Genomic DNA, 15,933 nt, shown 5'->3' on the forward strand with positions numbered 1-15,933 from the left:
AATGGGGCCATATCATTAGAACTAACTTTGGGGAGCCTATTTAATTGGAGCATTATTTTGGCAGAATAAAATAGCCCCTACTTTATGGTATGACATTATCAGTAATTTGTACTATTTTTTTACGATTGCATTTTTATCCAGGTATTTTTGAGGGAGAAATATTTCGGCAAGATGTAAAAGATAATGACAGGAATGGGAAATTGTGTTAGGATAACTGAGAGACCATTTTAATTACAGATAGTCTGCTGTTACAGTTGGATTACATGCAACGAAATCCAATTGCTAATATTTAACTGATAAAATCCACCTGTCCCCATAATTGATCATAATAGTCTCTATACGGAAAGACTGCCTCATTACTGGTTTAATACTGCCATTTTAATTGCGTTTTAATTCTAATGATTAGCCTCCGAGTTAGATGGCATTGCATGGAAATCATCATCTTTCAGTGTTCAATATTAATACCACGAAATATTTTATAGGCTTTTCAAGACCAAATAATAGACAACGATCAATTTACAAACATAAGTCATTTTCTGTGCAAGACTCTGTGATAAAAGTCAAAATTCATCTTAAAAGAAACAATGGCTAACATAACATGCTAGTTGCTATTTTTACCCATTGGCTTGACACATGAGTTATTGAAGTGAGGCTTTACCTTATCCAAAGTTTGATTTTGAAATTACAAAAAAACTATCTTGTCTGCAGGTGGGAAATAAAGGCATTAGTAATATAGCACACGAACATTTTGGGATAATTGTGTAAATGTGTCATGAATAAAATGACTGATAGAGGCCACTTTAAATCATGGAACTAACTTGATTGCATGCAGAGAATTGTCAAACCAATGGGATTTTACACCAGAACTCTTTGGAATACCATTGAGAGCCTTTTGTGGACGTGGTAGGGAGGGAAGCGAGGGGGGAGGGCGGAGGAGTTTAGGGCTTTGCGGTAGGAAGGGGTGGGGTTTGTGAAAGGCTTCTGAATGAAATGGCGTCGTACACTCACCGAAGATGACCCCAAAGAACACTCCGGACAGCGTGACGATGAAGAGGGCGTTCTCCACCATCCACGCCCGGATCCGCCTCGTGTTGACGGGGATGCCCCTGCGACCACCGCTGCCCTCGCCGGTCATCGCCGCCGTGTCCGAGGAGCTGTTGGCACTGCCCCCGCCGCCCCCGCCCGCGTCACCTGGACTGCCCCCCTCGGCCATCCTCGAGAAGATGTTGCCTGGAAGGCGGAGGGATTTTGCCATCAGGGCGGCGAGGGCAACCACTGCCTTATGCGGAAAGAGAACCGTCTTGGCGGTCTTGGGTCCTCTTTGTGGTCGAAACGGGGTGACGGAAGAGAACTGTTAAAGTCCCCTCGATCACGTCTACGAACGCCTCTCAAAGGTCTCTCCCCCCCTCCCCTGAAGTATCTTGCCTTTCTGGCCTGCCTTGAGGTTCTACCCTAACCTGAGATGTGAGGAGCCCTAAAAAAGTCACCTCAAAATGGTCTCCCTGCCCACTTCTCTAGGATCGAAGCCGGTAACATTCGTGTCTCCTTAAAGAACGAGCCGTCCAGGTAGACGGATTATGGATTGCTTAAAGGTGATATTATAGCTGTTTGTGAGTCGGAAATATGATGTTCCGTGAAGAATATCTGAGCTGGGTGGTACCAGACCGAAAAAATGTATTAAAAAACGTAGTCAAAATGGCCCGCTGCTAGCTCAAAATGCTCTCCACCGCGTCTTATTCCTCCTATCGGAGAAGAGGTGTGAAAGAAAAGGTTGACTTCTCTTTTCCTCACGGCAAAGTATTCCTCCTCGCAAGCGTCCAAACTAATCCTTTTCCTCGAAAGTATGCATGCGGGGAGAGCGTGGTGGAATGTCTTCACGGACCGGCGCGAACGGTGCGACTCCTGTCTCCTCGCCTCTAGAATCGACTCCTTGTGGCGGTGGTTCGGGGCGGTGGGGTAGGTACGTGGGGCTGCTTGTTGTCGTCTCTCTATCCTTCTCCCAGTCCCTCGCTCTCTATTCCTCCTCCCTCCCCCTTCTTGTCTTCGCTCTCTCTCTCTTTTTCCACACTCGCGGGGGTACACCCTACTTCTTACTTCTCCTGAGGTGCGGTGTTTTTGAAAAATGTGGGGAAGATTGAGGGGGATTCCACGTTCGTATCCAAGAGCCACCACCCCCCAACACCGAGGAGGGGGGTAAGGTAGTCTTGGGGAGGAGCGTGTACCCTTGTATGTGTTCGTTTGTGTGTGGTCACCTTCCTTACGTCTTTGTACGTTTTTGCCTGTGTTCTATATGACGCTAGAAGAGGTTGAAGAGGATGGGGATGCTTAGGTAAAAAAGTCGCCGCCCACGTGCTGACCAAGTTCGGCCTCCCCCTCCTCTATACGAATTTCACGTGAATTTTCCGCGTGAAGGGCTGCATAACTTCTCTTGGGAAGTACATTTTCTTCCTGAATGTCCACACGCAAGGATTATCTACCTTCTTGATCCGTCTGAATTTCGGGGTAGGCTTCAGAATTCTAATAGGTCGATGCTTCGCTAGAATGAATGACGAGCGTATGCTCTTGCAGTACCTCTTCTTCGAGGAATTCCGCTCTCAGCTGCAACCTACCTCCTAGGTCTGCCTATCTTTCGGGTCAGTATTTCAGATTTGTACTAGATCTTGCGCTCCACGATCAGTACGAGCACCACCCTACTGTCAGGTTTTCACTTCGGGACGATAACCCCTAGAAACACACGTAATAAATGTTCTAATTATTTCACGTCCAAAAGCTACGCTCTCATTTCGCACTGCAAAAGGCGGAGTAGTGCGTTCGTGGGGTCTGCTTCCCACGTGCTGTCCCGGAGCGCGACCCTGGCCTCGACGTGGTGGTGAAAACACGAGCCCTCCTCCGGGCACGGCGCTTCTCCTCCTCCAGAACCCCACCCACAAAAACGGTCCGCGGGAGGAAAATCGGCGAAATCAGTCTCCTTTTGCGTCTTTTATTTGCGCACACGCGTGTCTCCCGAGGGCTGTCCGGTGGCGGCTGTTCCCTCGTGGTGCGCGCCCTTAGCCTCGTGGAGAGACAAGGACTTCGCGAAACGTCGGCGGGGTTTTTCAGGCCTCGCCAGCTAGCGAGCGCGCTGCTCTCCTCTCTCGCCGGCCCCAGACTCCCTCCCCCTCAATCACCTCTCTCTCTCCCGCACCCTCCCCATCCACACACACTCCTCTCTTTATGTCTTTCCATGTCTCTCTCGTTCCCGCCACAATATTGATCGCCCCAAAGCTCGGCTACCTCCGCCTCTCTCTCCCCCTCCCCTCACTCCTCCTCCCTCCTTCTCTCACACCCTTCCCCTCCCTCGCCTAAGTCCTCCCACACTCCTCTCCTCAAGTCGGTAGGGGGAACCCTATCGGGAATCGAGGCCGGGCCCCGTCTTCCCAGGGCCAATTCACGTTGATGGCACCTTTTTATGACCCCCTTTTCAACTCTACCCTGACCTTATCCAAGTTTTAATCTCTCATCATTGCCCTAAATCACGTCCTGTTTTTGATTTTTGAATCCGAGATTTTGCATAGCGCAGGTTCACAGAATGATTATTATAGGTGCACATTCAGCTTTGTTTAGCTTCCTTTAGAAACAGCAATATTTTTTGTACTGCTGTAAACTAACATAAAATTTACCTCCACTCGCACCCTTCAACTTACTTGCCTAAGCCTCCTTCCACACTCCTCTCCTCAAGTAGTCAGGCGGTACCCTATCGAGAATCGAGGCCGGACCCCGTCTTCCCAGTGCCAATTCACGTTGATGGCACCTTTTTATGACCCCATTTTCAATCATAACCTAACTTGTTATAATACCCATTATTCCCGCGCCAATTAACTTTGATGACAGCGTTTTATTTCCCTCCTTTGCACTACTATCCTGACCGCATCCAATTTTAAATACATCCACATCTGCCAAACAAATTTCACGAGATTTGCATACCCCACTGTCCTGAGGAAGACTTTGGGAGGAAAAGGTTTTGATTTCCCTTTCTTCAATACAAATCTCTCTTAAGTTGAAAATTCTTACCTACAACAAATTTAATTAACACATCTGTTGGTTGTAGTTGTTGTAAGCGTCATTTTTGAAATAAATTGCTGAATATTGAGTGAATCTGGTGAATTTACAATTGACTGACTACCCTGAACTTATCCAAGTTGAAATCTCTCTATATAGGCCTAACTCCCGTCATTTATGAGATTTTTCTTAGGCCAAGTTCAAAGAAAGATTTTAGACTTTTATTTTTTTATGAATTACCATGCATGTTTACAGCCTAATTTGTTTATCGTATTTAGAAATAAAACGCAATTTAATCTTCATCCTTATCGTACCTTATCTATCTCTCGCCTTTACCATATACGATTTTTCAAGTAAGAGTTAGTTTTCAAATTCTCTCCCATCGGTAATCAAGGTTCTTGTTCATTCCAAAATACTTTGAATTAATTGTTTTTCTCCTGCGGAGGCTCATTATCCTTCGTTTATTCAAGCTTCTATCAAATTATGTCAAATGGCCGCATCTAAATAATCTTCAGCGATCATCAATCGAATTTAATAGAGGCCACATGTGAATTTATTTTGACCGATTGTGGCGCCATTAAGTGTTAAATTAGTTAACTGTGAGCATTCACAACGTCTGTGATTAGATAATGCCTGGCTGCATGGAGACTGTGGTCAAAATAAATTTGCATGTGGAAATCAGTGGGAGAATTTTCTTATCATTTCCCTACAGTCTACAGTAGTATAAATGCTATCGTTTGTAACACGTCCAAATTATCCATCGATTATCACAGAAATAAGATATTTGAAGACCAGTTTTTAGAAAAGTTTAAACTTTAACTATCGTGCTTGTAACAATTTTGCAATCGGTTTTTTGCTATGCCAAAAATCAGTTTCTTAATTCATCTCCATTTTGAGAAAATTTGTGGTTTGTTTTTCTTAGCAGCATAAAAAATGAATATAATGGGAATGGATATTTGGTGATTTTATATTTGGATTTGTTCTTATACAGCTGAAATGTATAAATTAATCATGTATCTGAGAGCTTCTCTTTCTATTAACGATTTTTGGCTTAACCTATTAGAACCCAATGTTGCTTCTAAGTAACATAAAAAATGTATATATGTTCAGCTCTAACCAGGAAAGATTTGAACTACGTGTTCTTTTATGCTGTGAGTTTAATGGTGAAACATGTATCCGCCGCAATAATTATGATTAAGTGGAAAATTTTCAAATTTTAAAATGAGAAGTCTTGAAATGCAATTTCTCCCAGAAGCAGCTCTTGCTTAGAAAAAGTTAAAATATTAAGTCTAGGAGAAGTTTTGAACCATTTGAACCACATTTTAGCTCCTCCATTACTACATTTTCAATCTTATTGATTGACATCGAGATTTTAGTTATTTAAGAAGGCAGTGGTAATAAATTCTAGCATTAGTATGAAAAACACAAACTATGAAGTGACTCAGAGGTGCATTCACATTTCCTGAGAAAAAATACGGTCATCAGTTGGGTGAAATTAGAATAAATTTAAATAAAATTTCTTTAAATTTTACACTTAAATCCGCATTTTACTCTGGAAAGTTTTATTGGTTATTTTTTTCATCCACTTTAGATATACCCTTGTTATTTCTTTTATTCCCTACGAAATTTCATTAATTTGGGTAAATTCAAATTGCAATAGAATGCCTATCTCGATCGTGTCAATTTCTTAAGATAGCGTCCGTTACGCAAGTCGAGGGGATTACTACTGAAATACACCTATCGTGCATACACTGCATTTTCATTGAAGGGCACAGTAAAATAAGACTTATTTTTACATTCGTGCCAACAAGTCTATTGCCTAGAATCTTTTCTGCCCATTTGACGGTGCGTGAAGTGAAGATATAGGTCATTCGACTGCCGCATAAAGTGCGCGTTTGCAGTTGGAGAGTATGCTACTGCACAATTGCCAAAAGCTGTATTAGGTTCATTCACCTCATCAAACTAGTTTTCCGTCTGGCCTTCTCTGTTCAAGCGATTCCCTGGGTAATTATTGAGTATATATGAGTAGCGCCAGTGTGCTTAAGAACTACGAAATAGCTGCTTCTTCAAAAGAGAGTGGTATTTTACCGTTTCCTGTGATACGTTAAGCATTATATCAGTGTTCCGCCAAAACCTTATTTGTATCTTAATTTTAATCTGCATTTATTTTACTCATAGTGAGCCGTACAAATATATTTATTTAAGATTTTTTATTCAAGTAGAAATCCCTCACCGTCACTAGAACGAATTGTCGTTGGATCCGTACATTATAGCAGGTCAAGGAAATTTTCAGAAAGACATATATTATATACAGTTCTCCAACTTCCATTAATTCCTGATATGTTTATTTGTGAAAAATTTTAAGTAATGTTGATGCCAAATGTTGACATAGTTTAGTATTTGTTTGGCATCGAGAATATACATGATGTATCTAATCCTAAAATTGATCAATTTTTGTCGTTTCATGTTCCAGAAACCAGTTTAACATTTAAATACAAAATATATAATCGGTTGTTCTGTGCTCACCTAAATGTAGTGGGTAATTTATAATTATCAAATGTTTTTGTCAAAATAAGATGAAGATATTAATTATATATCAAGCCTAAATCTTATGAGAAAATAATAATAGAATTTTGTGCGCGGAACGTTCTAGCTGTTTAGTATTCTTATTAACTCTCTCAGATAGGTTTCTAGGTAATGACAATTAAATCTCATCTACAAGGAATCTGGTGAGACGCATCCTGGAGGGGTGGGTTAAGAATCGTCTGCGGTCATTTTATTAATTATTTGGTGCCCGTCTGTCGTGGGCTCTCCTGTTTTTATGCTCGGGTTAGATCGAATAGAAAGGTATCCCCTCGATCTACCCTTTTGAGGCGCAACCTCCTCAAAGTCCCTATAGCCTTTACGGTATACTTGAAGTTGTATAAGTAAATAATAATAAACCGCAGTGCGTGACAGGTCGTTACAGAAATTTGGCGTCATAGCGCCGTAGGCTCGGATTCATATTTACATCCCCAGAAATGTTTTAGCGAGAGAAAATTAAATGCTTATTTATCTAAGTGAGGTTGACCACGTGTAATTATCTTTAAAACATTAATAATAATAGGCTCAGCTAATTCTTACTGATAAAAGAGAAATTTTTAGTTTAAAACTTTAAATAGTCCAAAAAATTAGCCTTACATGTCTTTTCTCTTTTCAGCAATCCCTTCCTATAATCCAAAACAAAGCATTGGCAATACAACATGCATAAGTTGTGTATCTTCAAACGCAACCCCATCAATACACCAAACAAATTCATAAAAGAACTTTTATTCAGATGCTACAACCGGCATCAGATGTCGGATTCGATCGATTTTGAAAAATTTCCTTTTCTCTGCTTGCCTCGCGAAGATATTTTCCTACCTTGAGCATTCATCGCTATGTGACATATATCTCGGTGTCCGGGTCATCGGATGCGATCACATAATTCGTAACGTGAAGCGACGGGGGACATCCCCCCTGTTGCCGTCGGGGACATTGATGGAGGAGTTGGGAAAAGCCCCTTCTCTCCTCCTATCATCCCGGCTACGAGAAAGCCCGTCTCTACGTACACACCCCTTCGTTCGGGAGCATTATTTTTTTGCAACCCCTTTCTACGCACCCCCGCTCCCTTTCATCCCTCTCCATGCCTCGCCAATATCCTCCACCCTGGCGGGCCTGAACCTGGGCTCGCGGGGGAGAGCGGTACGGGGTTTGTGGCGCCTGCGTCTCGGCCGAGAAATACCACGCCGCCGCGACCCACCGCAACTTGCCCTTCGTCAAGGTCCCACCATCACCCTCCCTTCCCCCCGACTGCCCCCTTCGCCCACAGCCGTCGGGAGGGCAGGAGCTAGGTCCAATCAGTCACCCCAGACTCCACGATCCCGCTCTCTTTTTTCCCACGTTTGTCTTTTTATGTATTTTTCCCATTGTGTAATGTTTTTGCTTGGCACAACTTTGATAATTCGTTTAATGGATGAAGATGGCATGCTTTTTATTTTATATTATAGTGAGTAGCATGGCTGGAGAACGATTCTGATTGTGCAGGGATGTGATTGTTTGAAAGGTATTTTTGTCACGAGCGCTGCACTTTAAAGGAACCTGATAAAATATAATGATAATATTTGGTAATTCAAAATTAAACATTAAAGTATTTAATTATTTTTATTTGACAGAAACAAATATAAACTGATGTATGGTAGTAGATTAATAGCAATGTTTTTATTTATCCTATGACATTATTTTTATAGAGACTATAATTTCGGATTAATAATTAGATTTTCAGTCTCTAGAGATGGCACAAGGAAGGTTTATAGCCCGAATCCTCGTTGCTTAAGGGATCTGATTTCAATACCATTTTGTACAAACTCCAAAAAGCTTAAATACGTACTGTAACATGCATCAACGGAAAAATTTCGGCATTACATATTTTACTGGCAATCTAATTGAATCCTTTAACTGTTCAAAATACTTTTCCAAGACTTCTCGTTTGATTGGTTGTTAACAGTGCAAATATAAGGCATTATAAACAGAATTAGAGGATACAAGGATTTCAGTGATCGCGAATTTTAGCAATGGGACAAAGGATAAAAATATTCTGAAAAAATGAAAATAGCATGTTATTTAAAAAGTAAATTTGGGTGGGATATTTGGGTTTCCTCGTTATGTGTGATAAAGATTGATTTTAACTATGGCAAGGATGGTTTTTTTGAATTTATTTGTCATTTAATACTTCCCTGAGCTGTTCCTCTCGTTCATCTTTCGTCTTTGAATTTCTCCGCCCTATGGAAGATTGAAAGTAAAAATGTAAGCTTATCTATTTCGCTGTATGCTCATTCCTGCTGATCTTGAAATGTTGTCAATTCATTTAGTTTTGATATTTATTATTTTACTATGTCACTCATCGCCTTTTATATTTTCACATTTCCTGAATGGGAAATGTTCGACGCAATTCGCGACTTGCGGAATAGTTACGAAAATAATTATCAACATGGGCATTTAGTTGTTTTCCTCTGTTACCTTCCCCGTAAGGTATTGGCATTTTTATTTTCCGTCTTCTTATCTGATATATTTTTCATATGACGTCATCCTTTGCTAAATAATCATTCGTTACTAGACTCGGTAGCAGGGTTAGATGTATACTTTTTATCTAAGGAATTCGTCTGTTCTTTTCCTAGTGGGTCCCTGGTCTTTCATTTTTTGTTTTATTGAGGTTGAGATGAAGAACTAGAGGAAGAACGTACAGTGTACACAACCTAGTTCTTAATTAATTGTCATCACTTTTATGTAATTCTGTTTTTTCCTTTGCTCCTATCTACCTCGTCCTGTTGGTATTTTTCTCCAATAAGCTCAGCTGTGCCGAAGCTTAGTTCCGACATTTTTTTAATGAAGCGTTTCCTCGCCACTCTAAGCTTATTCTGTCCAAAATCAACGGCTTATTATTGAAATGGCTAAGAGAAGTATGCACAAACACACAATATGATTATATCCTTATATTTTTTTTTAAAAAACCTTCTCTGCGTCGGGTGTTTTTATTATCTCTGTTTAATGTGATGATTTTCGCCTGCGTAAATAAGGATTCCTTGAATATTCATTTACTTTATTTTCTATTTAGCTATTGCTATTTTTATTAATTTCCATTCATAAAACGTTTTTTTTCTTTATTATTTATTATGGGAGTGTCTGGTTAAGAGTATTTTTGTAATGGATTTTTAACGTAGCCTACGAGTTTGTTGGTATTCCCCTCTCCATTACAGTAAGTATACTTGGAAATGTTTATTCACCTAAACATATTTTTATCATTTATTTAGTATCTCCGGGTACTGGATAAGAACCGAAAGTGTTTCGACGTCTCAGAGTTAAATTTCAGAAGCCAGGACTCAAGTCTTCCGCCATTTTTTTCTTTAAACTTTCAGTTGGGGCTCGAGTTGCGGAAGTACCTAATCGGGGAGTACCACGGTGATTGACTCGACTTACGCGTTAGCAGTTAGTTTCTCCGTAGTCATGAGCCAATTCCACGTCTATGCTCGTTTTATGTCAATTTATTTTTTAAATTTACGCGTGGCCCGAGTATTTACGCAAAATAACCTGGGTAAAATATTATGATTTGTTTTTCGGCCATGTCCGACACTCTTTAGTGTTTTCACCAAAGCAGGGATATATGATGTTTTGTGCGGAATTTGCTATGGAGTTTGTCCTGCAAGTAAGGCAAATGCATATTTTTCTGGGCTTCGATTAATCTAAGCATTAACTAAGCATTTTAATTCTCTAAAATATTCTGTCACTGTAAGAATTCTACATATGATTAATATAGCTAGGAGGAAGTATACAGGATTTTATTCAGAGTTTCCACTTAAATTCGTTTTTTCAAAAACTTTTATGAATCTATGTACTATTATTCGTTCACTCGGTGATTCCAACCAGTACATTATCAAGTCGGGAAGAATCAATTTAATTGCTATTGAATAGAAGCCGAAATGCTAGAAAATGACATTATGATTTATAATTCTGAAAGTATTTCCTGAAAGTTCGTCCGAGGAAGTTCACGCCGGAGCCATGCCAGCTGAGACTTCGACCATAATGGAATAAAGATTTTTGTAGTACTTTCAGGATGCAAAGTTAAATACACCAAAGGATGAAGTTCGCCATGAAAAAATATTTGACTTAGCCGGGAATCGAACCCGGATCTCCCGATTGCCGGTCAGGTGTAACTGGTAGCACGCCTGACCGGCAATCGGGAGATCCGGGTTCGATTCCCGGCTAAGTCAAATATTTTTTCATGGCGAACTTCATCCTTCGGTGTATTTAACTTTGCACCCGTGCGCGTGACTGCGTACAAAGTCACTTGTTTCCTGCAGTGCTACTTTCAGGATGTAAATTAGGTAAACGTATTCATTTTCGCTTTTTTGCATAAAATTTATTGATTTAAATATTTAGTTAGCCTTATCGGTGGATGAGAAGGTGAAAATGAATCCTAATATTATCGCCGACGGGCTAAGTATGCGCACACTTGCGTTTTTACTTATGTGCGAGGTTACATTCCGATTCCCGTGCGCACATATCTTCTTCGTCTGAAACGCGATAGGTATTGAGATACGTGGTTTCTTTAAACTATTAAAAATGTTCAGCGAGCGAAAAGTGATGCGGTGCCCCTCCAACTACTGAAGCAGATCGTCAATCATGGATGAAAGGCATCTCAACCGTGTGTTTCCATCAGAATCAACACGTGGTGAAACATATGAGACTCTCAGCTATTGCTTATTCGTCCTTCTTCAACGGAGTTCCGTGTTTTAGTTAGTACCCCGTTATTGCAAATGAAGTGACATTGGATTCTGCTATATTGGATATCCATCCATTGGATGCAATATGTCAAATGTATGGATGGGGTTATTGATGCGTGGCTTTTGTTTTAATCTCATGCAGTGCAAGTTTCCGCTGATCGCACGTGTACCCAAATTCCAAAGATTGTGAAGATGAGTCATGCTATAGAGATGAGTCATCACCATAAATTACCAGATATACGAGATGCACTTCCAGTGTTAATTATTTTCGACCACGATTTCGCCTTTTACATTATTTTCAGATGTTTCATTTCCTTCGACACCCCGTGACGTACGTGAAATATCGGATTGCAAGTTAAGGCTATTTATTGCACACCTTAAAATATATACTAATAGTTTTGGTAATTTTGTGAAAGTCTGGGTACGCGCAGCAATGAAGCCATTCTTATAAGAAAAAGTTACAAATTTTTAAGACTAAATGACTTAATTGACTTTGTACCATAAGCCGGTAGTCGTTCCTCAGAAATTTTCCGTGATATTTGTTTCTTTCATCGTTTTTTTGCTTTTCCTAATAGTGATATATGAGGAGAACTTCTTCTCTGAGGAGCACTACTTCTAATGGATATATATAGATGATTCGTTATTAAATCCTTTTCGTGCCGCGACGAAACGAATTAAAGCTCCTAGTATATAAATCGAAAAAGAAGACATAGTCCAAAATTATGCGTGATACGTTTTTCAAAGCGTATATGGTAAGCGAATATCCACTCCATTAAGTTTGATTAAATATTAGGATTGTAGATACTTTCTCTTTGCTCTGATTACATACTGGTAATGAAGCTACTCAGCTTAGACAACTCATTATCCACTGGTATTTAGTCAGGTAAAATCTATAACACTGATCATCATCCTCCAGTTCTCTTAGTTTTCAGAATGAGTGTCGCTTTTGATAGTTTGGCTTCGTTAGCAATGGTGACCGCGTGATCATCTAGAATAGCAAAGAAAGACAGGTATAATTCATAGAGCAAGTGATCGAGGATATGAGAGAGAAGAAAATGCATTGGTGAAAAATTTAGCTCCCAAAAATTAGATCTGCGTCAAATTAATCTTACAATTATTTAAAAGTGAGGTTGATGAGAGTTTGTGACATAAATAACCTATTTCTAATAACAAGGGTCGGAAGTCTTTTTAAGCTGAAGACCTCAAACAACAAATTAGCATGGCAGCTTCCCTTATTCGTTAGCATAAGTTCATATATTTTCGCGCATTTTTCGAAGTCCGCGGGTTGGCCTCACTTTCTTCGTAAAATACATATTTTAAAACTGGATTTCGTCAATTTTATTTTGTTTTCTCATTGACTGATTTAAAAAACGAAAATGGAATTCAATGAAATGTCTAGGAATTTGCTGGAAAGTTGCTGTAATGTCTACCTTATCTTTCTAGCAATTTGTAACGTGGCGATGCTATATGGCTTTCGTCGTTATGTTCATATTCTGATTTAATCATTCGCTGGAATAGTTTTCATTTAGATCACTGATGGAAAGAAATGTAACAGGAGGAATAACGCACTCCCTGGTGAGCGCGGGGTGAAATATACTATAGACTACGCGTGCGAGCATGGAATCTCAAGCACCGCTCGCTCTCCAGAATCGACAGCCAATGAAGTGTTTGCATGTCCGACTGAGAGGGAGCGCCATATCTCTATTTGCGATTGGAGAGAGCTTGTTGCGATTCAATGATCTATCACTTCGATTCAGAAGGTCGATTGCCTGCATGCTCGAATCATTTTTGACGGTGGGAAACAGCTTTTCAGGCCGACCCGTCATGGCGGTTGGGATCTATCGAAAGCAGTTCTCCATTTCCACATCTTACAAATTAGTTTTGCGTTTGTCAACAAGGAGTATGGATGCTCTTTTTATAATTTCCTGAGGTCCGACCCATCAGAATCATGCGGAATAGTACCACGAAGAATTATTTGGAAAGCATAAAGCATGCTTGTAACTTCTTATCATTTTCTGGAAATACGGAAATACTTCGAATGATCTTCTGTTCAATAATAAATTTATTTGCCTGTCCTATTTGTTGGTGGTTGTTGGATACACAGTAGGCAACAAATATTGCGCCTTTTGCCTAAGTTATAATTTATCACGATTATCATTTGATAATAGTACATTATGGAACGCGCAATGGGCGTTTAATCGCTGTTTTTTCACCGTTCAACAATAATAATCAAGAGCTTGTTATGTATTTTTTTATAGTGTTACACATACAGCAAGACTGCCAATTAAAAAAAATGAGAGTGATGAGTTTGAATGCCATGTATCTTGGTGCTGAAATGAGGCACCTAAGTTAATTTGTATCGATTTCTTTAATTATATTTCATGCTTCCGGTGGAATATTTTTGGCATATAATGTTATTCCCACCATCGAAAGAAAGTCCTGGAGCACCGATCGACCGGCTTAAAAAAAACGATGATGCGAAGCCGATGTCCCATGAAGGGAGGTTGAAGACCTTGTCTGACCCTGGATTGTTTGACTTTCCTATCGCCATCCCATCTGCCAGAAGACACGTATCGTCCAGATTCGGATGATGCGGTGGTTAGGGGAACTTCCATGGTGACATATTGTTCTCCTGCCCTCAATGCGCGTGCCTTAAAGATCGTAAGGACCACTTCCCACCGGAACTTTCTCTTAAGGCCGCTGTACACGGGGCACGTCATTGCGCTATCTGACGTACGTACGAAGGCGCAGTCAAAATTGCCACGTGTAAAGCGGTGAATTGCTAGAACACATGAGAGAATGCTTGGACGTTAGATGGCAAAATAGCCCCTATCCTAATTTCGTTTATGTATTCGCGAAATTCCACGCCATTTTAGAAACTAATGCAGTTCTAACCTGCGCAATTCCGTGCCCCGTGTAAAACGGCCTGTAGAGGCGGACACAGAACGGAAGCTTACAAATCAGCAGACAAAGGGGGTAGGGTTTCATATGATGGATGTCAGGTCGTCATGTGAACTCTCCAATGAGAAACAAGCACAAAAGCGCTGAAAGTGGCCATCAAGTTGCCAAAAGTTAGGCCAACATTGAAACCAGTAACTGAGTTAACACCACGAAAAATGGGAAAATGTTAGTCAATGAAACACTTTAGGATGGATTTTATTACGATTCTGATACTTTTCCTTTTTTATAATTTAATTTAATGCAGATAATATTTCCTATTACAAGAAACGACCATAAAATAAACACCACCGTTGATCAAAACCGTCAGAGCCATCACGTGATATCGGATTTCGCCATTCCAATCTTGGTCCCATTTATAGAGATCGATTATCCCTCTTTTTCGTATTTACTCTGGGAAATTATTCTCAATGTATCGTGAAATTTTGTGGTATTTGAACGACCACATCTATAGGGGTTGCGATCTCACGTGATCGCTTGTTTTTTTAAGGAATAAATTCATTGCAGACGTGTAAAATATGTACTACGGAACGAATTTATGGTGGTATCTACATCTACAGATTACCCCGCAAGCCGCCTAAAAGCCATGTGGCAGAGGGTATTAGGACTCCAGCCGTTTACACATAAAAATGAAGTGCTATAACGAAGTTAGAACTGGCATTTATAAAAGTCCTTTAAGGTTCGGTATTTAGGTACTATATTAATATGCTGGTGTAAAATATGAAATTGAATTTATGTCAATTGTTAATTTTCGACACTCGATCATTTCGAAGTAATTAAATTGAGTACGATAAGCTACCTGTGTGATTATAATGCGCGTGAATAAATACTTGTATTTCCTACGCCTATGCATTGATTCGTGCCTTTTCTTGGCCTTAATTCCCTCTCTATCTATTTTTGTGAATTTTGAACGTTCAAAAGTATATATGTGCAAGAGTAAAAACGTTTATCATGCTATGCAAGGTGAGCAAGATACTTTGGAGCTTTTTTGAGCAACAGCAGCGGCGAAGAAAATTTTTCTTTGCTATAGCCATGCATGGAAGCCTGTGGCTCGTATTAAATATGTCCGAAGTCGCAAAGAATCTACTTTAATTTAGAATGTTTTACAACAAGTACTATAAAAATGTTTAGTCCGCATGAGCATACATATTACTTAGCTCACACATTTAGCTTCCACAGACTTTGAGAAGGTATCTAGTATAAGCTTGAATGAATGGAAAAACCTGGCACTAACCTCAAACAGTTTGCATGGCGCATCTCGTTCCTTTTCATAGTCCATCTCACCGTTTCTATTCTCCTCCATATCCGTATCTCTCACTCTTTGACCAGCACCTCGTCCTTATTTCTCAAGGTCCATTGTGAAATCGTTACATTCTGTATCAGACTCAGTGCCAATATTTGTTTTTGCTTTTTACCTCTAAAAATGCAAGTAACGTTTCTACCCTCTTTGCCATTCTCAATAGAAAGATACCTCTTGGTATTGGTGCGCAGGCGGTCAATTTAAATTGCAGAAAATATATAGTTTAGAGGTTTTTGATACTAGCCGAAAGGTCACGATTTCATAACCCGGGTGAGGCCTCTGGAAACACCCTCACGAAAATCCTCGAATATCGAGGGGACCCCGGGAAGGAAACACGCA

The 15,933-nt window shown here is 40.1% G+C and overlaps 1 protein-coding gene across 2 annotated transcripts in view; it reads right to left on the reverse strand.

The window, feature by feature from the left end:
* The window catches only part of LOC124157633 (excitatory amino acid transporter), a 168,450-nt gene that overhangs the window by 84,879 nt on the left and 67,638 nt on the right, over positions 1-15,933 (reverse strand). Inside the window, exon 2 of one of the 2 annotated variants that reach the window (XM_046532533.1) lies at positions 1,009-1,230. In XM_046532533.1, the coding sequence (XP_046388489.1) occupies positions 1,009-1,213 (205 nt within the window). In that variant the 5' untranslated portion in view covers positions 1,214-1,230. Of the gene's footprint in view, positions 1-1,008; positions 3,076-15,933 lie in introns of those variants that run through there. The other variant, XM_046532532.1, reaches the window with a different exon arrangement.

Source organism: Ischnura elegans, chromosome 4 (genome assembly GCF_921293095.1).
Source record: "Ischnura elegans chromosome 4, ioIscEleg1.1, whole genome shotgun sequence".
Lineage (NCBI taxonomy): Eukaryota > Metazoa > Arthropoda > Insecta > Odonata > Coenagrionidae > Ischnura > Ischnura elegans.